Genomic DNA, 23,562 nt, shown 5'->3' on the forward strand with positions numbered 1-23,562 from the left:
CTCTCAGCATCATCAAGGAAATTGCTGCTGACAAAAAGAATTCCCCACCTCGTTTTAAATGGTATGGATTTCATGTGCCCTGTCTGCCTAGAATTACTTGGAGAAACAACTCCTGACAATGTCACCTGGAACATCAATTCCTTCACCCAACAACTTTGCAAATTATTGGAAAAAGTGTGCAAGATCTGACAAGTCCAGTCCAGGTGCGTCAACACCATCTCTTCAGAATTTTGGTCAACCGAATCAGGGCAGGACTTACTCAGTTAATGGTAGGGCGTTGGGGAGAGTTACAGAACAGAGAGATCGAGGGGTTCAGGTTCATAGCTCCTTGAAAGTGGAGTCACAGGTGGACAGAGTGGTGAAGGAGGCATCTGGCATGCTTGGTTTCATCCATCAGAACATTGAATACAAGAGTTGGGACAAGACATTAGTAAGGTCACACTTGGAATAATGTGTACAGTTCTGGTCACCTAATTATAGAAAGGATAATATTAAACTACAAGAGTGAAGAAAAGCTTTACTAGAATGCCAATGGAACTTGATGTTTTGAATTAAAGGAGAGGCTGGATTGACTGGGACTTTTTTTCCTGCAGCGTAGGAGACTTAGGGGTGATCTTATAGAGTCTATAAAATAATGAGGGGCATAGATCAGCTAGATAGTCAACATCATTTCCCAAAGGCAAGGGAGCCTAAAACTAGAGGGCAGAGGTTTAAGGTGAAAGGGGAGAGATACAAAGGGGTCCAGAGGGGCAATTTTTTCACACAGAGGGTGGTGAGTGTCTGGAACGAGTAGAGGCAGTAGAGTCGGGTACAATTTTGTCTTTTAAAAAGCATTTAGACAGTTACATGGCTAGGATGATATAGAGGGGATATGGGCCAAATGTGGGCAATTGGGACTAGATTAGTGGTAAAAAAAAGCAGCATGGAGAAGTTGAGCCAAAGGGCCTGTTTCCAAGCTGTAAACCTCTATGACTCTAATAGGCTTTGGAATCATATCATTACAATGGAGGCCATTCGATCCATCAAGTCCAAACATGTTCTCTGTAAAAGGATCAGTTGTTACCTGGCTCTATCCTCCCAGCTCTGCAAGTTCATTTCCCTTAAATACCCATCCTGTATCCTCTGTATCTGCTCCCACAACCTGATCAGGCAATCAGTTAACACTTCACTGCATGAACAAAGCTCTTCCTAACTCCACCTCCCTACTTACCCCCATCCCAATGTATCTCTTACATAAAACCTTCAATCTGTGAATAACAATTGTCTCTGGATTCTTTAGAGGACAAGGGGACACAAAGTTACAAGATCCCAGATGCTATCATGAAAGCAACAATAGAATCTGGGTGCTGGTGATTGTGAACTCAATTTGAGGAGATGTTAAAATTAATATTCATGATCAAGAAGAACGATACTTGCAAATTCCAATTAAAATGTAGAATTTATTTTCTGCCCACAGTCATATACATATCAAATTAGGACACGTATCAAATGATTTCTCGATATACAGGCCACAACTCTGTTCAGCATCTGAGAGAGGAGTGTGTCAGTGTGTGGACTGGTACAGTATTAGAGAGGAAACACAATGAGAGGTGTGCAGAGAAGTGGGTAGCTATTCACTCACAGGACAGAGGTGGTCACTCTACCAGAAAGGTCAGAGAAGCCACAAAGATAGGTGGAGTTGTGGATAGTATAGAAGGTTGTCAAAGGATATAGTGGGGTAAAGATTACTGCCAGCTGCAGTTGTAAATGCGCCTAGTTTGGGGGCGTTTAAGAGATCTGTGGTTAGGTTTATGGACGAAATGGGATTGGTTTAGATTAGTGGGTTAGTGTTTTTTTTTAAAAGCTGGTCGGCGCAACATCGTGGGCCGAAGGGTTTGTTCTGCGCTGTAATGTTCTATGTTCAGATATGGACAGAGAAATGGCAGATGGAGTTTAATCTGGACAAATACGAGATGCTGCACTTTGAGAGATCAAATGATAATGTTAAGTATACAGTTAATGGCAGACCTTGAACAGCATTGATGTACAGGGTCCTGCTATCGAGGGATCTTGGGGTCAAGTCCAAGGCTCCCAGAAAGTGGCCACAAAAGTAGATAGGTGTAGTGCATGCTTGTCATTATTGGTTGGGCCAGTGAGTACAAGAGTGAGGATGTCATGTTGCAGCTTTATAAGACTTTAGTTAAGGCTGCACTTAGTACTGTGTTCAATTCTGATCACTACGTTACAGGAAGAATGTGGAGGCTTTGGAGAGGCTGGAGAAGAGGTTTACTAGGATGTTGCCTGGATTAGACAGTATGAGCTATAAGGAGAGGGGGAAGGTAGTGTCACAGGATGGGATCATATAAGGGAGCCCTTGGAATGCGGTAAGGTTACAGGGTGGGGGTGGGGGGGCCTCATTGGATTGGTCATTCACCCAATGGGGTCACTGGACAATGGTGCTCTCTGGACAATTCAATGAGCATGGGACAGGGAAGGGATAGGATCAACGGAACGTATTCACCTGATGAGAACAGAGTGCTGACTGCTCCGGGAGCAGGCAGCAGTTTGCAAATGGGTGCTTCCTATTTCTACAGGATCCAATGTGATGTGGAATTTCTGAGCTTGTTTTGTGCCTGGGTTAGTGACAGAGAGTCAGACAGTATCCTTCACGAGTTATCAGTATTCAACAGCTGGTATGGAGCCGAATCGGAGTCAGTCCAGAGGCAGATCACCAAAGCTCCAAGCGTCTGAAAACAGAAAAGAACTTTTAGTCAAAGTTAAAATGATCAAACGTCAAATACTCAGTTTTTCTGATTCAAGTTCTGTGGTCAGATTTATTACTGACATTACTCTTGGATCCCCCGGGTATAGGCAGTGTGTGGATTCGTCATTCCATTTTAACATTGGTTCCTTGCAGCCATGGGGTCATTTCAGTAAGGAGGAAGCCATTCTGCCCATCGAGTCCATGCTAGTTCTTTTTGTACAGAAGCACTCTCTCATTCCCATTCTCCCACTCTTCCCTTTATCCTGGATTTACCTGGAGGCAGCTAACAGCAATGACCCAGCCTAGTGTGAACAGGAAGATCCACTGTAGCTCATCTTGTAGTCTCATGAGGCAGCCCTGGAGTGAAAAATCATAGAATGATGTTACGTTTTGGTGAACTGTGCTGTTAAAAATCACAGCTACCTTCAGAGTAAGTATCAGCAGTCTATGCTGCAAGCAAGTAGTGACTATCCTTTTAACTGGTGACCCCAAGCTGGCTCCCTTGACCCCTGGAAGTCCCTAAAGGGTCTCTTGGGGGTCTGCAGAGATGATGGTCACCATGTGACTGCAAACACTGGCTCAAAAGGAGAAAGCCACCTATTTCAAAAATAAAGCAACGAAATAGGTCAGTCAGGGCAAGGTCTCTTGAAGCACTAGATGTTGATAGGCTGAGAGTGAATCAGAGGCTTTTTGCTGATTGGTTTATTTGATTTATTGCATCGCGCTGTCGCTAGGCAGAAAATCTCTCAGCCAACAGCCAGAATTGAACAGCAGGGACCAGTGGGAAAAGGACTGACGCAGTTTGGTATCAGAGTAGAAGGTATAACTGATCCCTTTTAATGTACTGGAAAGTCTAACCATTAATGTTCACTGGTAATTGGTGAGCACTTACAAAGAACACAAAATATGAGCATCTCAGCACAAGAAAATACCAGACCAATGGCTTGTCAGCATTTATTGCTAAGAGCTTTGGCAAAATCATCCTGGAATCTTACCCAGCTTCAGTGACCACAGCTGGAGTACTGCCTGTACTGCTGGCCATTTTTAAAAGATCATGAAGTAATGATATATTTGTCTTCTGAGGATTATTAGTTTGGGGTCACCATATCAGCTTGCCATGGGTGATGTTTATCTGGAGTTTAGGGAAAACCGGGGGTGGTTTCATTGGTTCACCTCCAATTCTGAAGGGGATGGAAAGATTTGAAGGTTATTTCCCTTGGCTGTGGAATATAGAAAGGAATGTGTCACTGGGCAGATTCAAGGCAGTCAGTTAGTTCATTGAGACCGAGATAAGGTGAAATTACTTCACTCAATAATTTTTTGAATTCTCTGCTACCGTGGCTTTTGGATGTTTTATTGTTGAGTAAGTTCCCTCATGATAGGCTCATCTAGAAGATTAAGATATATGGGATCCACGATGACTTGGTCACTTGGATTCAGAATTGGTTTTCCCATAAAAGTCAGAGAGAAGTGTGGAAGGGTGTTTTTCTGGAGGTCCATGACTAGTGGTGTTCCGCAGGGATTCGTACTCCGATCTCTGCTATTTGTGATATACGTAAATGACTTGGATGAAAATGCAGATGGGTGGGGTAGTGAGTTTACAGATGACACAAAGATAGGTGGAGTTGTGGATAGTGTAGGAGGTTGTCAAAGGATACCGTGGAATAGAGATCAGTTTCAGATATGAGCAGAGAAATGGCAAATGGAGTTTAATCTGGACAAATATGAAGTGCTGCACTTTGGGAGATCAAATGTTAACGTTAGAACATGCAGTACAGGCCCTTCGGCCCTCGATGTTGTGCCGACCAGTGGAACCAATCTTATGACCCTCTAACCTAAACTATTCCAATGTTATCCATATGCCTATCCACTGACCATTTGAACACCCTTAAAGTTGGCGAGTCCACAACTGCTGCAGGCAGGGCATTCCACGCCCTTACTACCCTCTGAGTAAAGAACCTACCTCTGACATCCGTCCTATAATTACCACCCCTCAATTTAAAGCTATGTCCCCTCGTGTTAGCCATCGCCATCCGAGGAAAAAGGCTCTCACTGTCCACCCTATCCAATCCTTTGATCATCTTGTATGCCTCAATTAGGTCACCTCGTAACCTTCTTCTCTCCAATGAAAATAACCTCAAGTCCCTCAGCCTTTCCTCGTAAGACCTTCCCACCATACCAGGCAACATCCTGGTAAACCTCCTCTGCACCCTTTCCAATGCCTCCACTTCTTTCTTATAATGCGACGACCTGAACTGTACGCAATACTCCAAGTGAGGCCGTTAAGTATACAGTTAATGGCAGACCTTGAACAGCATTGATGTACTGCCATCGAGTGATCTTGGGGTTCAAGTCCAAGGCTCCCAGGAAGTGGCCACACAAGTAGATAGGATGGGAAAGAAGGTGTATGGTACACTTGTCTTTATTGGTCAGGCCATTGAGTCCAAGAGTCAGGATGTCATGTTGCAGCTTTGTAAGACCACACTTAGTACTGTGTTCAATTCTGATCACCATGTTACAGGAAGGACGTGGAGGCTTTGGAGAGGCCGCAGAAGAGGTTTATGCTGCCTGGATTAGAGAGTATCAGCTATAAGAGGAGGCTGGACAGAACTAGGGTTGTGTTCTCTGAAGCGGCCGAGGCTAAGGAGAACTCTATAAAATTAAGGGCGGCATAGATGTTGTTGACAGTCAGATCTTTTTCCCAGAGTTGAAATGTCCAATACTTGGGGGCACGCACTTAAGCTGAGAGGGGGAAAGTTCAAAGATGATGTGAGGGGCGAGTTTTTTTTTAAACACAGAGTGGTAGTTGTCTGGAATGCATTGCCAGGGTGGCGGTGGAGGCAGATACAATAGGGGCATTTAAAGGGCTTTTAGATAAGCACATGAATATGCGAGGAATAGAGGGATATGGAGCAAGGGCAGACAGAAGGGATTAGTTCAACTTGGGGTTAAGTTCAGCACAACATTGCAGGCCGAAGGGCCTGTTCCTGTGCTGTACTGTCTATTTTAAATTAAAGCTAATTTTATTGTTATTATTATTCAGCTGTGGGATGTGGGCTTTACTGGTTGGCCAGCATTCGTGGCTCATTCCGAATTGTCCTTGTTTATTTGGAGGTAAGGTTGTTCTCAAAATAATGGGTGACTGGAGAATTAATCTGACAGTACACCAGGAATATCAGTAACATGGGGAGATATTGGGGCAGTGGTATTGTCACAGGGCTCTGGGCTACTGTATTGATATATTTTGAGGACCTTGGTTCAAATCCTAGTATGGCAGATGTTAAATTTTGAATATAGTAAAATCTCTGGAATTATGAATCTACTAATGACTATGAAACCATTGTCGATTGTCACAAAAACCCACTATTGTCCTTTCGGGTGAGAAATCCTTATCTAGTCCAGCCTTCGTGCAAATTCAGACTCACAGCAATGTGATTAACACTCAAATGTCGTCTAAAATAGGACATTTAAGGGTGGGTGAGTGAGGGAGGTGCGAGGGCGCGGAGGGAAAGGGCGGCATGGAGGGCCTGGGGGAGAGGGAGAGGGAGGCGCGGAGGGCCCGGAGGGAGAGGGAGGCACGACGGCACAGAGGGAGAGGGAGGCACGGAGGGAGAGGGAGGCACGACGGCACAGAGGGAGAGGGAGGCACGGAGGGAGAGGGAGGTGCAAAGGGAGAGGGAGGCGTGAGGGTGCAGAGGGAAGGGGGGGTGCGAGGGTGCAGAGGGAAGGGGGGGTGCGAGGGTGTGGAGGGAGAGCCAGCTGTGCATGCATGAGGAAGAGAATTGTGTGCGTGTGAGGGAGGGAGAGACAGATAAGAGTCACAGAGGTTTACAGCATTGAAACAGGCCCTTTGGCCCAATTTGCCCATGCCACTCTTTCTTAATTGGGCTAACTGAATGTTGGACCCCTAGAGGATGAGAGGGGGGATTTAGCAGTGGGCGATGAGGAAATGGCTGAGGCTTTAAATAAGTTTTTTGCCTCGGAATACACAGAGTAGGACACAAATAGTTTGCTGGATATTAAAGACAGAAGGATGGTAGGAGTTGAGGGCCTGAATGCAATTACTGTCACTAGAGAGGTAGTGCTTGATAGACTAATGGGACTGATGGTGGATAAGTCCCCAGGATCGGATGGAATGCATCTGAGGGTTCTGAAAGAAATGGCAGAGGTGATAGTGGATGCCTTAGTGATTATTTACCAAAATTCGCTGGATCCGGGGAAGTGCCAGAAGATTGGAAAACGGCTAATGTTACGCCGCTGTTTAAAAAAGGTAGCAGACAAAAGGCAGGGAATTATAGGCTGGTTAGTTTAACGTCTGTAGTTGGAAAAATGCTTGAATCCGTCATCAAAGAAGAAATAGCGAGGCACCTAGAAAGGAATGGTTTGATAGAGCAGACGCAGCACGGATTCGTTAAGGGGAAGTCGTGTTTGACGAATTTATTGGATTTTTATGAGGATGTGACTAGTGCGGTAGACAGAGGGGAACCAGTGGATGTGGTGTTTTTAGATTTCCAAAAGGCGTTTGATAAGGTGCCTCACAAAAGGTTGCTACAGAAGGGTAGGGTGCATGGAGTTGGGGGTAAGGTGTTAGTGTGGATAGAGGATTGGCTGTCTAATAGGAAGCAGAGAGTTGGTATCAATGGGTGCTATTCTGATTGGTGGTTGGTGACTAGTGGAGTGCTGCAGGGATTGGTGCTGGGGCCTCAGCTATTTACCATTTATATAGATGATCTGGAGGAGGGGGCTGAGTGTAGGGTGACGAAATTTGCTGATGACACAAAGATGGAAAAGCAAACTGTGCGGAGGGTGTGGAAAGTCTGCAGAGGGATCTGGATAGGCTGAGCGAGTGGGCAAGGACCTGGCAGATGGAGTATAATGATAGCAAGTGTGAGGTCATCCACTTTGGCAGAAATAATAGTTGGAGGAATTATTATTTAAAGGGCGAAAAACTGCAGCACGCTACAGTGCAGAGGGACCTGGGGGTCCTTGTGCATGAGTCGCAAAACCCAGTCTGCAGGTGCAGCAGGTGATCAAGAAGGCGAATGGGATGTTAGCCTTTATAGCGAGGGGGATAGAATATAAAAGCAGGGAGGTCTTGCTGCAACTGTACCGGGCACTGGTGAGGCCGCAGCTGGAGTACTGTGTGCAGTTTTGGCCACCGCACTTGCGCAAGGATATTTTGGCCTTGGAGGGTGTGCAGAAGACGTTCACTAGGCTGATACCGGAGTTGAGGGGGTTGGACTATGAAAAGAGACTAAATAGACTGGGTCTGTACCCGTTGGAGTTTAGAAGGATGAGGGGGGATCTTTTAGAGACGTATAAGATAATGAAAGGGATGGATAGGGTAAAGTTAGAGAGATTCTTCCCGCTTAGAAAGGATAGCAGGACTACAGGACACAGCCTCAAGATGGAAGGGGGGGGGGGGGGGGGGGGGGGGCGGTGGTGGGGGTGCAGTTTAGATCAGAGTTGAGGAGGAACTTCTTCACTCAAAGGGTGGTGAATCTCTGGAATTCTCTGCCCGTTGAAGTGGTGGAGGCTGCCTCGCTAAATATATTTAAGTCACGGGTAGATAGGTTTTTGGTAGGCAAGGGGATTAAGGGTTATGGGGAGAAAGCGGGAAAGTGGAACTGATCCACTTCAGATCAGCCATGATCTTATTGAATGGCGGGGCAGGCTCGAAGGGCTAGATGGCCGACTCCTGCTCCTATTTCTTATGTTCTTATTGCCCGTATTTGGCCCATATCCATCTCTCCCCATCTTACCCATGTAACTGTCTTAATGCTTCTTAAAAGACAAAATTGTACCCACCTGTACTACTACCTCTGGCAGCTTGTTCCAGACACACCACCCTCTGTGTGAAAAAATTGCCCTTTTGGACCGTTTTGTATCTCTCCCCTCGCACCTTAAACCTATGCCCTCTAGTTTTAGACTCCCCTACCTTTGGGAAAAGATATTGGCCATCCAGTTGATTTGTGCAGCTCTATAATGTCACCCCTCAGCCTCCAACGCTCCAAAGAAAATAGTCCCAGTCTATCCAGCCTCTCCTTATAACTCAATCCATCAAGTCCCAGTCGCATCCTAGTAAATCTTTGCTGCACTCTTTCTAGTTTAATAATATCCTTTCTATAATAGGGTGACCAGAATTGCAGACAGTATTCCAAGTGTGGCCTTACCAATGTCTTGTACAACTTCAACAAGACATCCCAACTCCTGTATTCAATTTCTGACCAGTGAAACCAAGCATGCTGACTGCCTTCTTCACCACTCTGTCCACCTGTGACTCCACTTTCAAGGAGCTATGAACATGTACCCAAGATCTCTTTGTTCTGTAACTCTCCCCATCGCCCTACCGCTAACTGAGTAAGTCCTGTCCTGGTTCAATCTACCAAAATGCATCATCTCGCAATTATCTAAATTAAACTCCATCTGCCATTCGTCAGCCCACTGGCCCAACTGATCAAGATCCCGTTGCAACCCTAGATAACCTTCTTCACTGTCCATTATGCCATTAATCTTGGTGTCATCTGCAAACTTACTAACCTTGCCTCCTATACTCTTATCCAAATCATTAATATAAATGACAAATAACAGTGGGGCCAGCACTGATCCCTGAGACATCAAGTGACTTTTTACTGTGTTTACCCCAGTCCAACGCCGGCACATCCACATCATGCACACCGCTGGTCACAGGCCTCCAGTTTGAAAAACAACTCTCTACAACCACCCTCTGCCTTCTGTCATCAATTCTGTATCCATTTAGCTACCTCATTCCGGATCCCGTGAGATTTAACCTTATGCAACAACCTACCATGTGGTACCTTGTCAAAGGCCTTGCTAAAGTCCATGTAGACAACATCAACTGCACTGCCCTCATCTACCTTCTTGGTTACCCCTTCAAAAAACAAATTTGTGAGACATGATTTTCCACTCACAAAGCCATGCTGACTGTCCCTAAACAGTCCTTGCTTCTCTAAATGCCTGTAGATCCTGCTCGCAAAATACCTTCCAACTGCTCATCTATCACAAATATGAGGCTCACGGGCCTGTAGTTCCCAGGCACCCCTTTTTAAACAAAGAAAAAACCCACAATCTCCAGGCACTGCACCACCGATTATCGGGGAGGCGCGCGCGGGAGCGGGAGCCAGGGGCGCGCGCGGGAGAGCGGGAGAGACAGGCGCGCGCGTGTGAGGGAGAGACAGGCGCGCGCGTGTGAGGGAGAGACAGGCGCGCGCGTGTGAGGGAGAGACAGGCGCGCGCGTGTGAGGGAGAGACAGGCGCGCGCGTGTGAGGGAGAGACAGGCGCGCGCGTGTGAGGGAGAGACAGGCGCGCGCGTGTGAGGGAGAGACAGGCGCGCGCGTGTGAGGGAGAGACAGGCGCGCGCGTGTGAGGGAGAGACAGGCGCGCGCGTGTGAGGGAGAGACAGGCGCGCGCGTGTGAGGGAGAGACAGGCGCGCGCGTGTGAGGGAGAGACAGGCGCGCGCGTGTGAGGGAGAGACAGGCGCGCGCGTGTGAGGGAGAGACAGGCGCGCGCGTGTGAGGGAGAGACAGGCGCGCGCGTGTGAGGGAGAGACAGGCGCGCGCGTGTGAGGGAGAGACAGGCGCGCGCGTGTGAGGGAGAGACAGGCGCGCGCGTGTGAGGGAGAGACAGGCGCGCGCGTGTGAGGGAGAGACAGGCGCGCGCGTGTGAGGGAGAGACAGGCGCGCGCGTGTGAGGGAGAGACAGGCGCGCGCGTGTGAGGGAGAGACAGGCGCGCGCGTGTGAGGGAGAGACAGGCGCGCGCGTGTGAGGGAGAGACAGGCGCGCGCGTGTGAGGGAGAGACAGGCGCGCGCGTGTGAGGGAGAGACAGGCGCGCGCGTGTGAGGGAGAGACAGGCGCGCGCGTGTGAGGGAGAGACAGGCGCGCGCGTGTGAGGGAGAGACAGGCGCGCGCGTGTGAGGGAGAGACAGGCGCGCGCGTGTGAGGGAGAGACAGGCGCGCGCGTGTGAGGGAGAGACAGGCGCGCGCGTGTGAGGGAGAGACAGGCGCGCGCGTGTGAGGGAGAGACAGGCGCGCGCGTGTGAGGGAGAGACAGGCGCGCGCGTGTGAGGGAGAGACAGGCGCGCGCGTGTGAGGGAGAGACAGGCGCGCGCGTGTGAGGGAGAGACAGGCGCGCGCGTGTGAGGGAGAGACAGGCGCGCGCGTGTGAGGGAGAGACAGGCGCGCGCGTGTGAGGGAGAGACAGGCGCGCGCGTGTGAGGGAGAGACAGGCGCGCGCGTGTGAGGGAGAGACAGGCGCGCGCGTGTGAGGGAGAGACAGGCGCGCGCGTGTGAGGGAGAGACAGGCGCGCGCGTGTGAGGGAGAGACAGGCGCGCGCGTGTGAGGGAGAGACAGGCGCGCGCGTGTGAGGGAGAGACAGGCGCGCGCGTGTGAGGGAGAGACAGGCGCGCGCGTGTGAGGGAGAGACAGGCGCGCGCGTGTGAGGGAGAGACAGGCGCGCGCGTGTGAGGGAGAGACAGGCGCGCGCGTGTGAGGGAGAGACAGGCGCGCGCGTGTGAGGGAGAGACAGGCGCGCGCGTGTGAGGGAGAGACAGGCGCGCGCGTGTGAGGGAGAGACAGGCGCGCGCGTGTGAGGGAGAGACAGGCGCGCGCGTGTGAGGGAGAGACAGGCGCGCGCGTGTGAGGGAGAGACAGGCGCGCGCGTGTGAGGGAGAGACAGGCGCGCGCGTGTGAGGGAGAGAGAGGCGCGCGCGTGTGTCAGGGAGAGAGAGGCGCGCGCGTGTGTCAGGGAGAGAGAGGCGCGTGCGTGTGTCAGGGAGAGAGAGGCGCGTGCGTGTGTCAGGGAGAGAGAGGCGTGTGCGTGTGTCAGGGAGAGAGAGGTGTGTGCGTGTGTCAGGGAAACAGAACTGTGTGTATACAACATAGAACATTACAGCACAGTACAGGCCCTTCGGCTCTCAATGTTGTGCCGAGCTATGTCCAATCCCAAGATCAAGCTATCCCACTCCCTATCATTCTGGTGTGCTCCATGTGCCTATCCAATAACCGTTTGAAAGTTCCTAAAGTGTCCAACTCCACTATCACAGCAGGCAGTGCATTCCACACCCCAACCACTCTCTGAGTAAAGAATCTACCTTGGACATCCGTCCTTTATCTCCCATCATGAACCTTACAGTTATGCCCCCCAGTAACAGTTACATCCACCCGAGGAAATAATCTCTGCACGTCCACTCTATCAATCCCTCTTATCATCTTATAAACCTCTATTAAGTCGCCTCTCATCCTCCTCCACTCCAAAGAGAAAAGCCCCAGCTCCCTCAACCGTTCCTCATAAGACCTACCCTCCAAACCAGGCAGCATCCTGGTAAATCTCCTCTGCACTCTCTCCAATGCTTCCACATCCTTCTTATAGTGAGGTGACCAGAACTGAACACAATATTCCAAATGTGGTCTCACCAAGGTCCGGTATAGTTGCAGCATAACCCCACGGCTCTGAAACTCAAACCCCCTGTTAATAAACGCTAACACACTATAAACCTTCTTCACAGCTCTATCCACTTGAGTGGCAACCTTCAGAGATCTGTGGATATGAACCCCAAGATGTCTCTGTTCCTCCACATTCCTTAGGACCCTGCTATTGACCCTGTAATCCACATTCAAATTTGTCCTACCAAAATGAATCACCTCGCACTTATCAGGTTTTGAACTCCATCTGCCACTTTTCGGCCCAGCTCTGCATCCTATCAATGTCTCTTTGCACGTGCCTCTCTCCCTCACACACGCACGCGTCTCTCTCTCTCCGTCACATATGCGTGCACGCGCGGGGGAGAGAGGGGTGCGCGTGCGCGAGCAGGGGAGGGGGCGCGCAGGGGAGGGAGGCACACGCAGGTGGGGGAGGGAGGCGGAGAGAGAGAGGTGGGTGTGCGCAACAGAGAGAAGAGAGAGGAGCATGCCCGGGGGGGAGAGAGGGGTGCGCGCGTGCACATGCAGGGGAAAGAGGGGTGTCCGCGCACGCATGGGGAGAGAGAGAGGGGCGTCTGCGCACGCGTGGGGAGAGAGGCAGACAGAGAGAGGGGCGTGCACACGCGGGGGAGAGAGGCGGACAGAGAGAGGGGCGTGCACACGCGGGGGAGAGAGGCGGACAGAGAGAGGGGCGTGCACACGCGGGGGAGAGAGGCGGACAGAGAGAGGGGCGTGCACACGCAGGGGAGAGAGGCGGACAGAGAGAGGGGCGTGCACACGCGGGGGAGAGAGGCGGACAGAGAGGGGGAGGGCGCGCGCGCGAGAGAGATGCAACTGTTCACATTCATATTTACCAATGCAGTAACAGTCCAGTATCACAATGTTCCCATTAACCATTCACACGACAAGCTGCATGATGCTATCCCCATTTGTTATCTCATTTCAGTGTGTCACCATAACCAACTCAAACCACATCCCACAATGCCGCAGTTTTAAAATTTTCATCCCTCCCAATCTCTGCACTCCTCCACTTTTGGATGTTTTCAGCAACCCTTGATTTTAAAAGACTCAGCATTTGCAGCTATGTCTTTAGTTGCCAAAGCTGTGAAATTCTCTACCTCTCCGCCTGACTACATCACTTTCCTCTTTGAAGAAACTTCTTAAAATCTCCTCGTTAATCAAGTGGTTGATCATCTGACCTCATGTAGCTTAGTGTCAATTTTGTTTTAAAATGTTCTTGTGAATCAGCTGTCTGAGCCCAAGGCTCAAGAGTCCCAAAACCATGCTGGTTAGGGGCATTGGCCATGCTAAATTCTCCCTCAGTATACTCAAACAGGAGTGTGGCGACTGGGGGATTTTCACAGTGACTACTTGTGACACTAATAAATAAACTGAATAAATGGAGGGGTGGGGGCACGGTGGTTAGTGCTGCTGCCTCACAGCACCAGGGACCCAGGTTTGATTCCCAGCTTGCTCACTGTGTGGAGTTTGCACATTCTCCCCATGTCTGCATGGTGCTCTGGTTTCCTCCCACACTCCAATGATGTGCAGGTTCGGTGAATTGGCCTTGCTAAATTGCCCCTTAGTGTCAGAGGGACTAGCTCAGGTAAATGCAAGGGCTTATGGGGGTAGGATTGCTGTCACTGCAGGGCTCGATTAACTGAATGGTCTCCTCTGCACTGTACTATGATGGATAAATAAACCCTATCATTCCTTCCCGAGACTTGTCCACCTCTCTCTCATTCTTTAAGATGTGCCTGATAAACTATTCCTTTGCCGAAGGGCCTGTTCTGCGCTGTAATGTTCTATGTTCTATATTACATTATCTCAGTTTGAGTCCCGTTCCCTGAAGCACTTTGGGATGTTTTATACTGGCATTTTATAAATCCACATTGTTGTGGCTCTGATTAACCATCTTTGTAACAATACACAGTTTGAGGCCATCTCCTATATTACATCAGTGAGTTCACCTCAGTATTTCACTGGTCGCTGAGCAACATTCGTGCCATACAGGAGCCAGGCAATGACCATCTCCAACAAGTGAGAATCTAATCATCACTCCTTGACATACACTGACATTACCATCACTGAATCCCCCAGTGTCAACATCCCAGGGGTTGAAATACTGCAGCTCAAAGAATCATGGAATTATCAAAATGGGAAAATGGGATGCTGGCCTTCATAGCGAGAGGGATTGAATATAAAAGCAGGGAGGTCTTGCTGCGGCTGTATAGGGCACTGGTGAGGCCGCAGCTGGAGTACTGTGTGCAGTTTTGGTCGCCGCACTTGCACAAGGATATTTTGGCCTTGGAGGGAGTGCAGAGGAGGTTCACTAGGCTGATAACGGAGTTGAGGGGGTTGGACTATGAAGAGAGGCTGAATAGACTGGGCTTGTACTCGTTGGAGTTTAGAAGGATGAGGGGGGATCTTATTGAGACGTATAAGATGATGAAGGGGATAGATAGGGTAGAGGTGGAGAGGTTCTTCCCGCTCAGAAAGGACAGCAGGACTAGAGGGCACAGCCTCAAGATAAGAGGGGGGCAGTTTAGAACAGAGTTGAGGAGGAACTTCTTCACTCAAAGGGTGGTGAATCTCTGGAATTCTCTGCCCGTTGAAGTGGTGGAGGCTACCTCGCTAAATATATTTAAGACGCGGGTTGATAGGTTTTTGGTAGGCAAGGGGATTAAGGGTTATGGGGAGAAAGCAGGAAAGTGGAACTAAGCCACTTCAGATCAGCCATGATCTTATTGAATGGCGGGGCAGGCTCGAAGGGGCTAGATGGCCTACTCCTGCTCCTATTTCTTATGTTCTTATGTAACCCCACATATTTATACTGCTAATCCCCTTGACACTAAGGGGCAATTTAGCATGGCCAATCCACCTAACCCGCACATCTTTGGACTGAGAGAGAAAACCGGAGCACCTGGAGGAAAGACACGCAGAGAATGTGCAGACTCCACACAAACAGTGACCAGAGGCTAGAAGTGAACCTGGGTCCCTGGCGCTGTGAGACAGCAGTGCTAACCCACTGTGCTACCGAGCTGTCCCAAGCATGGGAATTCTATGCTAAGCAATTCACCTCCTGAGAGGGCAGAGGGGAGATGTTGGTATTAAAATGTCGGTATTAAAATGTCATGAGCAGGGACAGCGAATAATCAAAAAGCCAAGTGGAATGCTGAGCTTCATGTCCAGGAGATTAGAACACCACGAGACAGAAATCAAGCTTCAACCATACCTGGAGTACATTGAGCAGTTGAGGGCAAAATACCTCAGGATAGTGACCTTCTCTCATATGGAGTGTGATACCCGCACTCCAGAGGATTTAATTACAAGGAAAGCTTCCCCAAGCTTGGGCTGTATTTCCTGGAACTCAAAAATTATTAAAAAAAACTTCAGACTTTTAAAATTTTCAAGATACAAAGGGGAATAAATAGCAAAGATTTATCAATCAAGAGAATCTAGTTAATCTCGAGAATCCACTAGGCAGGAAGTCTCGGATTAAGGGAGCATTGATGGGTGGCATGGTGGTTAGCACTGCTGCCTCACAGCGCCAGGGACTTGGGTTCGATTCCCAGGTCGGGTCACTGTCTGTGTGGAGTTTGTAAGTTCTCCTTTGTCTGCGTGGGTTTCCTCTGGGTGCTCCGGTTTCTTCCCACACTCCAAAAATGTTCAGGTTAGATCGATTGGCCATGCTAAATTGCCTCTTAGTGTCAGGGGGATTTGTAGGTTAGATAAGTGGGGTTACGGGGATAGGGCCTCAGTGGGATTGTGGCCGGTGCAGACTCAATGGGCTGAAAGGCCTCCTTCTGCACTGTCAGGGTTCTAGGACTAAGAAATCAGATCATACCTTTCAGAAGTAAAATTAGGAAACACATTTGCACAGAAAGGATGGTAGATATTCATGAATCTGTTTGTATATTAAGTTAGGTCATAAAAATATAAAAAATAGGAGGAAGAAGCCATCTGGTCATTTGAGCCTGTTCCACCACTCATTATGGTCATGGCTGATTGTCCAACTCAATAACCTGCTCCCACCTTCACCCCCAAATCCTTTAATTCCCTTTGCCCCAAAGGTCTATATCTAACTGCTTATTGAAAACATGTAATGTTTTGGCGTCAACTACTTTTTGTGGTAGTGAATTCCACAGACCGATCACTCTCTGGGTGAAGTAATTGCTCCTCATCTCTATCCTTGGATAGACAGCACAGTGGTTAGCATTGCTGCCTCACAGCTCCAGGGCCCAGGTTGATTCCCAGTTTGGGTCACTGTCTGTATGGAGTCTGCACATTCTCCCCATTTCTGTGCGGGTTTCCTCTGGGTGCTCCAATTTCCTTCCGGTCCAAAAATGTGCAGGTTAGGTGAATTGGCCATGCTAAATTCTCCCTCAGTGTACCCGAACAGGCGCCGGAATATGGCGACTAGGGGATTTTCAGAGTAACTTCATTGCAGTGTAAATGTAAGCCTACATGTGACTAATAAATAAACTTTAAATTAATAAATAAACTTTAAATCCTAAACAGTCTACCCTGTACCCTCAGACTGTGATCCCTGGTTCTGGACACCCATCATCAGCAACATCCTTCTTGTGTCTATCCTGTGTAGTCCTGTTAGAATTTTGCAGCTGTCTATGAGATTCTCTCATTCTTCTTAGCTCCAGTGAATACAATCCCAACCAACGCAATCTTTCCTCATACATCAGGCCAGCCATCCCAGGAATCAGTCTGGTAAATCTTCTCTGCACTCCCTCTAGAGCAAGAACATCCTTCCTTAGATAAGGAGACCAAAACTGCACACAATATTCCAGATGTGGCTTCTCCAAGGCCCAACATTACAATTGCAACATTATATCCCTGCTTCTGCACTCAAATACCATTTGTCTTTTTTACTGCCTGCTGCACCTACATGCTTACCTTCAGTGACTAGTGTACGAGGAAATCCAGGTCCCATTACACATTCTTCTCTCTTAATTTATGCCCATTCAGATAATAATCTGCTACTGAAGTGTATAACCTCACATTTATCCAAATCATACTGCATCTGCTTATGCACTCGCTTAACTTGTCCAAATCACATCAAAACATCTCCGCATCCTCCTCACAGCTCACATTCCCACCCAGCTTTGTGTCATCTGCAAATCTGGAAATATTACATTTAGTTCCCTATCTAAACAATTATAAATATAGTGAATAGCTGGGGTCCTAGCACTCATCCCTGCGGTATCCCACTAGTCTCTCACTACCTGCCATTTGGAAAAAGACTCATTTATTCCTACTCTGTTTCCTCTCTGTCAACCAGTTTTCTGTTATCTCAATACCACCTCCCTGAATCCTATGAGCCTTAATCTCCAATGCTAATCTCTTAAATCCAGAGATGAGGAGTTTATTGTATGTAGAGAGACAGGACACTTTAGGCCTTTACTCTCTGGGGAATTTAGAAGAATGAGGGGAGATCAAATTGAGGCACTGAAGATGATAAAAGGTATGGATAAAGTAGATGTGACGCACACTCTTGTGGGACACTATAGGATGTGAAGTCATATTCTTAGGATATGGGGTAGCAAATTTAAAACAGAGTTGAGGTGAAACTACTTCTCCCAAAGGGTTGTGAATCTGTGGAATTCACTACCCCAAAGTGCGGTGGGTGCTGGGACAGTGAGTAAATTTGAGTTAAGACAGATTTTTAATTGGTAATGGGTTGAAGGCTAATGGGGAGGAGGCAGGAAAATGGGGATGAGAAGCATATCAGCCAAGGTTGAATGGCGGAGCGTACTCAATGGACCAAACGGCCTAATTCTGCTCCTATATCTTCAGGAATTATGAATTCATAAGTGGGACTTTGTCAAAAGCCTTCTGAAAGTCCAAATAAACCACATTCATGGCTCCCCCTTATCAACTCTAATAGTTACATCCTTGAAGAATTCCAGTAGATTTGTCAAGCACGATTCCCATTTCGTAAATCCACGGCGACTCTGTCCAATCCTCCCACTGTTTTCCAAGTGTTTTGCTGTAAAATCTTTGATAATGGATTCTAGGATTTTCCCAACATCAGGCTGACTGGTCTATAATTCCTGTTTTTGCTCTAGCTCCATTTTTAAATAGTGGGGTTACATTAGCTAACTCCAATCTGTAGGATGTGTTCCAGAATCTACAGAATCTTGGAAGACAACCACTAATGGATCCACAATTTCTTGAGACATTTCCTGAAGTACTCTAGGATGTAGATCATCATACCTAGGAATTTGGCAGCCTTCAATCCCATCAGTTTTCCCAACATCATATCACCACTAATACTGATTTCCTTCAACTCCTCCCTCTCACTTTGTGTCCCCAGCATTTCTGGTACCTTATTTGTGGCCTCCTTTGTGAAGTCAGAACCAAAGATCACATCATCTTGCAGAATAGTGAAACATATGTGAGGGGCTGAATGGTCTGAATGGGGGCTCGAGGAAGAGTTCTTGGAATGCTGCCGGGATAGTTTCCTCGAACAGTGTGTGTTGGAGCCGACGAGGGAGCAAGCTATCTTGGATCTGGTGCTATGTAATGAAGCGGGTAGAATTAGGGACCTTGTGGTGAAGGATCCTCTTGGGGAGAGTGATCATTGTATGGTGGAGTTTCTGGTGCAGATGGAGGAGGAGAAAGTGGGTTCCCGGACACGCGTCCTTTGTTTGAATAGAGGGGAATACGGTAGGATGAGAGAAGAATTGGCGAATGTGGACTGGGAGAGCGCGTTGGAGGGAGGGTCTGTTGAGGAGCAGTGGAGGATCTTTAAGGAGATCTTTCTTGGTGCTCAACGGAAATTTATTCCAATGGTCAAAAAGGATAGTAGGAGGAGAGGTAATAAGCCGTGGATAACGAAGGAGGTGAAGGAATGTGTTAAGCTAAAAGCGGAGGAATTTAGAGTAGCTAAGAGTAGTGGGCGAGAAGAGGATTGGGAGAGGTTTAAATGTCAACAAAGATTGACAAAGAAGTTGATAAGGAAGGGTAGGAGAAACTATGAAGCTGGGTTAGCGCTTAATATAAAAAAGGATAGCAAGGGTTTTTATAAATATATAAAAAGGAAGAGGCTGGCTAGGGTGAATGTTGGTCCTTTAGAGGATGAGAAAGGGGACCTAGTGGTAGGGGATGGGGATATGGCTAAGGTATTGAATAACTTTTTTGTTTCTGTCTTCACGGAGGAGGACATGAATAATTTGCCGGGTGTTAGCGATGGAAAGGTGGTAGGACTGGAGGGTCTTAACGACATTACTGTTACTAGAAAGGCGGTGCTCGACAGACTGGAGGGGCTGATTGTGGACAAGTCCCCAGGACCGGATGGAATGCATCCGAGGGTTCTGAAAGAAATGGCGGAGGTGATAGTGGATGCCTTGGTGGTTATTTTCCAAACGTCGCTGGATTCCGGGGAAGTGCCGGATGATTGGAAAACGGCTAATGTTACGCCGTTGTTTAAGAAGGGTGCCAGGCAAAAGGCGGGGAATTATAGGCCGGTTAGTTTAACGTCTGTGGTAGGTAAAATGTTAGAATCTGTCATTAAGGAGGAAATTGCGAGGCATCTTGAAGGGAATTGCTTGATAGAGCAGACGCAGCACGGTTTCATTAAAGGGAAGTCGTGTCTGACAAATTTACTGGAGTTCTATGAGGATGTGTCTAGGGCGGTGGATAGAGGAGAGCCGGTGGATGTGGTCTTTCTAGATTTTCAGAAGGCGTTTGACAAAGTGCCTCACAAGAGGTTATTGCAGAAGGTCGAGGGACATGGAGTTGGGGGTAGGGTGTTAGTGTGGATAGAGGATTGGTTGTCAAATAGGAGGCAGAGAGTGGGGGTCAACGGGTGCTATTCGGATTGGCAGATGGTGACTAGTGGAGTGCCCCAGGGGTCGGTGCTGGGGCCTCAGCTTTTTACCATTTATATAGATGATCTGGAGGAGGGAACCGAGTGTAGAGTGTCGAAATTTGCTGATGACACCAAGATTGGGGGAACGGCAAATTGTGCGGAGGGTGTGGAGAGTCTGCAGAAGGATCTAGATAGGCTGGGCGAATGGGCCAGGAAATGGCAAATGGAATTTAATGTTGGCAAGTGTGAGGTGGTCCACTTTGGTAGGAAGAATGGTAGGAAGGACTGTTACTTACGTGGCGAAAAACTGCAGCAGGCGACGGTGCAGAGGGACCTCGGGGTCCTTGTGCATGAGTCGCAAAAACCCAGCTTGCAGGTGCAGCAGGTGGTCAGGAAGGCGAATGGGATGCTGGCCTTCATAGCGAAGGGGATTGAATATAAAAGTAGGGAGGTCTTGCTGCAGCTGTATAGGGCATTGGTGAGGCCGCAACTGGAGTACTGTGTGCATTTTTGGGCGCCGCACCTGCGCAAAGATATTTTGGCCTTGGAGGGAGTGCAGAGGAGGTTTACTAGGCTGATACCGGAGTTGAGGGGGTTGAGCTATGAGGAGAGGCTGAATAAACTGGGCTTGTACTCGTTAGAGTTTAGAAGAATGAGAGGAGATCTCATTGAGACGTATAAGATGATGAATGGGATGGATAGGATAGAGGTGGAAAGACTCTTCCCGCTCAAAAAAGACAATAGGACTAGGGGGCACAGCCTCAAGATAAAGGGGGGGGGCGGTTTAGAACGGAGTTGAGGAGGAACTTCTTCACTCAAAGGGTGGTGAATCTCTGGAATTCTCTGCCTGTTGAAGTGGTGGAGGCTGCCTCGCTAAATATTTTTAAGACGCGGGTTGATGGGTTTTTGATAGGAGAGGGGATTAAGGGTTATGGGGAGAGGGCGGGAAAGTGGAACTGAGCAGCGACAGATCAGTTATGATCTTATTGAATGGCGGGGCAGGCTCGAAGGGCTGGATGGCCTACTCCTGCTCCTATTTCTTATGTTCTTATGTCTCCTCTTTTTACTATGCTCCTGTAACTTTACGCAATATATTCACTGCTCTATAGTTGGGTCCCTGTTAACAACCAGTTTAAACGTGTACACTAATCTGGTCTCCATTAACCATTATTGAAGTCATGCATAGTATAACTTCCCTGAAACAATTGGTCTCACTGCATGCAGCACAGATTGTTCCCATTAACCATGAGCAGAAGAGCCTGGCCTTCATTATTAATTGCTGGAAATTTGTGTAATTCAGTTAAGCCCCAGTTGACCGTTGTGCTGCTCCCACCTGTGTGTACAACAGTTCTGGCTCTTCCATACTTCCAGTGCAGCTTGTGAAATTCCTGGCACAGCAGCTGTGAGGAACACTGTCATTCCCGCTTTGGAAAGACCATGGAAATTGAGTCCAGTCAGTATAATTCCTCACTCCACAACATTGCATCTGAAATGGAATAGAGTAAACATCCTGTAAACGTTAAAGATTGGGAGAGAATAGGGACGTGGACAGAGATAGATAGACAGACAGCAGGAAGGTGACAGATTGAGAGAGAGATAGATGGACAGATAACAGGAAGGTGACACAGATGATAGATGGACAGGTAGCAGGAAGGTGACAGAGATAGAGAGACAGGAGGAAGGGGACACGGATAGATAGGTAGAGCAGGAAACAGAGAACATTACAGCACAGTACAGGCCCTTCAGTCCTCAATGTTGTGACAAGCTATGTCCAATCCCAAGATCAAGCGTGGATTTCCTCCGGGTACTCCGGTTTCCTCCCACAGTCCAAAGATGTGCAGATTAGGTTGATTGGCCATGCTAAAATTGCCCCTTAGTGTCCTGGGATGTGTAGGTTAGAGGGATTAGCAGGTAAACGTGTAGGGGTATGGGGATAGGGCCTGGGTGGGATTGTGGTCAGTGCAGACTCGACGGGCCAAAGGGCCTCTTTCTGCACTGCAGGGTTCTAAGATCTATGATCAAGCTATCCAACTCCCTATCATTCTGGTGTGCTCCATGTGCCTATCCAATAACCGCTTGAAAGTTCCTAAAGTGTCCGACTCCACTATCACAGCAGGCAGTGCATTCCACACCCCAACCACTCTCTGAGTGAAGAATCTACCTCGAACATCCCTCCTATATCTCCCACCATCAACCTTATAGTTATGCCCCCTAATAACAGCTACATCCACCCGAGGAAATAGTCTCCAAACGTTCGCTCTATCAATCCCCCTCATCATCTTATAAACCTCTATTAAGTCGCCTCTCATCCTCCTCCACTCCAAAGAGAAAAGCCCCAGCTCCCTCAACCTTTCCTCATATGACCTACCCTCCAAACCAGACAGCATCCTGGTAAATCTCCTCTGCACTCTCTCCAATGCTTCCACATCCTTCTTATAGTGAGGTGACCAGAACTGAACACAATATTCCAAATGTGGTCTCACCAACATCCGGTATAGTTGCAGCATAACCCCACGGCTCTGAAACGTAAACCCCGTTAATAAATGCTAACACACTATAAGCCTTCTTCACGGCTCTATCAAAGAACAAAATCAGCCCGGGAAACAGGCCCTTCGGCCCAACGAGCCCGTGCCGCCATCTCAACACCACCAGTCCACCTCTCTACCCACTTGAGTGGCAACCGTCAGAGATCCGTGGATATGAACCCCAAGATCTCTCTGTTCCTCCACAGTCCCTCAGAACCCCCTGCCATTGATCCTGTAATCTGCATTCAAGTTTATCCCATCAAAATGAATCACCTCGCACTTATCAGGGTTAAACTCCATCTGCCACTTTTCAGCCCAGCTCTGCATCCTATCAATGTCTCTTTGCAGCCTGCAAGAGCCCCCCACCTCATCCACTATTCCACCAATCTTGGTGACATCAGCAAATTTACTAACCCACCCTTCAGCCCCCTCCTCCAAGTCATTGATAAAAATCACAAATAGCAGAGGACCCAGCACTGATCCCTGTGGTACACCGCTGGTAACTGGCCTCCAGTCTGAAAATTTTCCCTCCACCACCACCCTCTGTCTTCTATGGTACAGCCAGTTACTTATCCAATCGGCCAAATTTCCTTCGATCCCACACCTCCTTATGTTCTTCATGAGCCGACCATGGGAACCTTATCAAACGCCTTACTAAAATCCATGTATACGACACCAACTGCTCTACCTTCATCTACACACTTAGTTACCTCCTCAAAGAATTCAATCAAATTTGAAAGACAGGACTTACCCCTCACAAAACCATGCTGATTATCCCAGATTAAACTGCATCTTTCCAAATGGTTATAAATCCTATCTCTCAGGACCCTTTCCATTAACTTACTGACCACTGAAGTAAGACTAACTGGTCTATAATTACCATGGTCATTCCTATTTCCTTTCTTGAAAAGAACAACATTCGCCATTCTCCAGTCCTCTGGCACTATCCCCGTGGACAGTGAGGACCCAAAGATCAAAGCTAAAGACTCCGCAATCTCATCCCTTGCCTCCCAAAGTATCCTAG

General features: G+C 48.2%; 1 protein-coding gene across 1 annotated transcript in view; it reads right to left on the bottom strand.

Moving 5' to 3' along the window:
- Positions 1 to 1,419: 1,419 nt before the first annotated feature.
- LOC145358765 (tetraspanin-3-like) overlaps positions 1,420 to 23,562 on the bottom strand; it is a 39,796-nt gene continuing 17,653 nt past the window's right edge. The window contains exons 5-7 of the mRNA XM_080213028.1: positions 21,347 to 21,499; positions 3,017 to 3,100; positions 1,420 to 2,726 (exon numbers count right to left, since the gene is read on the bottom strand). Coding sequence (XP_080069154.1) covers positions 2,646 to 2,726; positions 3,017 to 3,100; positions 21,347 to 21,499 — 318 coding nt within the window. The 3' untranslated portion in view covers positions 1,420 to 2,645. The remainder of the gene's footprint in view (positions 2,727 to 3,016; positions 3,101 to 21,346; positions 21,500 to 23,562) is intronic.

The sequence above is a fragment of the Carcharhinus amblyrhynchos genome, chromosome 26 (assembly GCF_965287045.1).
Source record: "Carcharhinus amblyrhynchos chromosome 26, sCarAmb.v2.hapA, whole genome shotgun sequence".
NCBI lineage: Eukaryota > Metazoa > Chordata > Chondrichthyes > Carcharhiniformes > Carcharhinidae > Carcharhinus > Carcharhinus amblyrhynchos.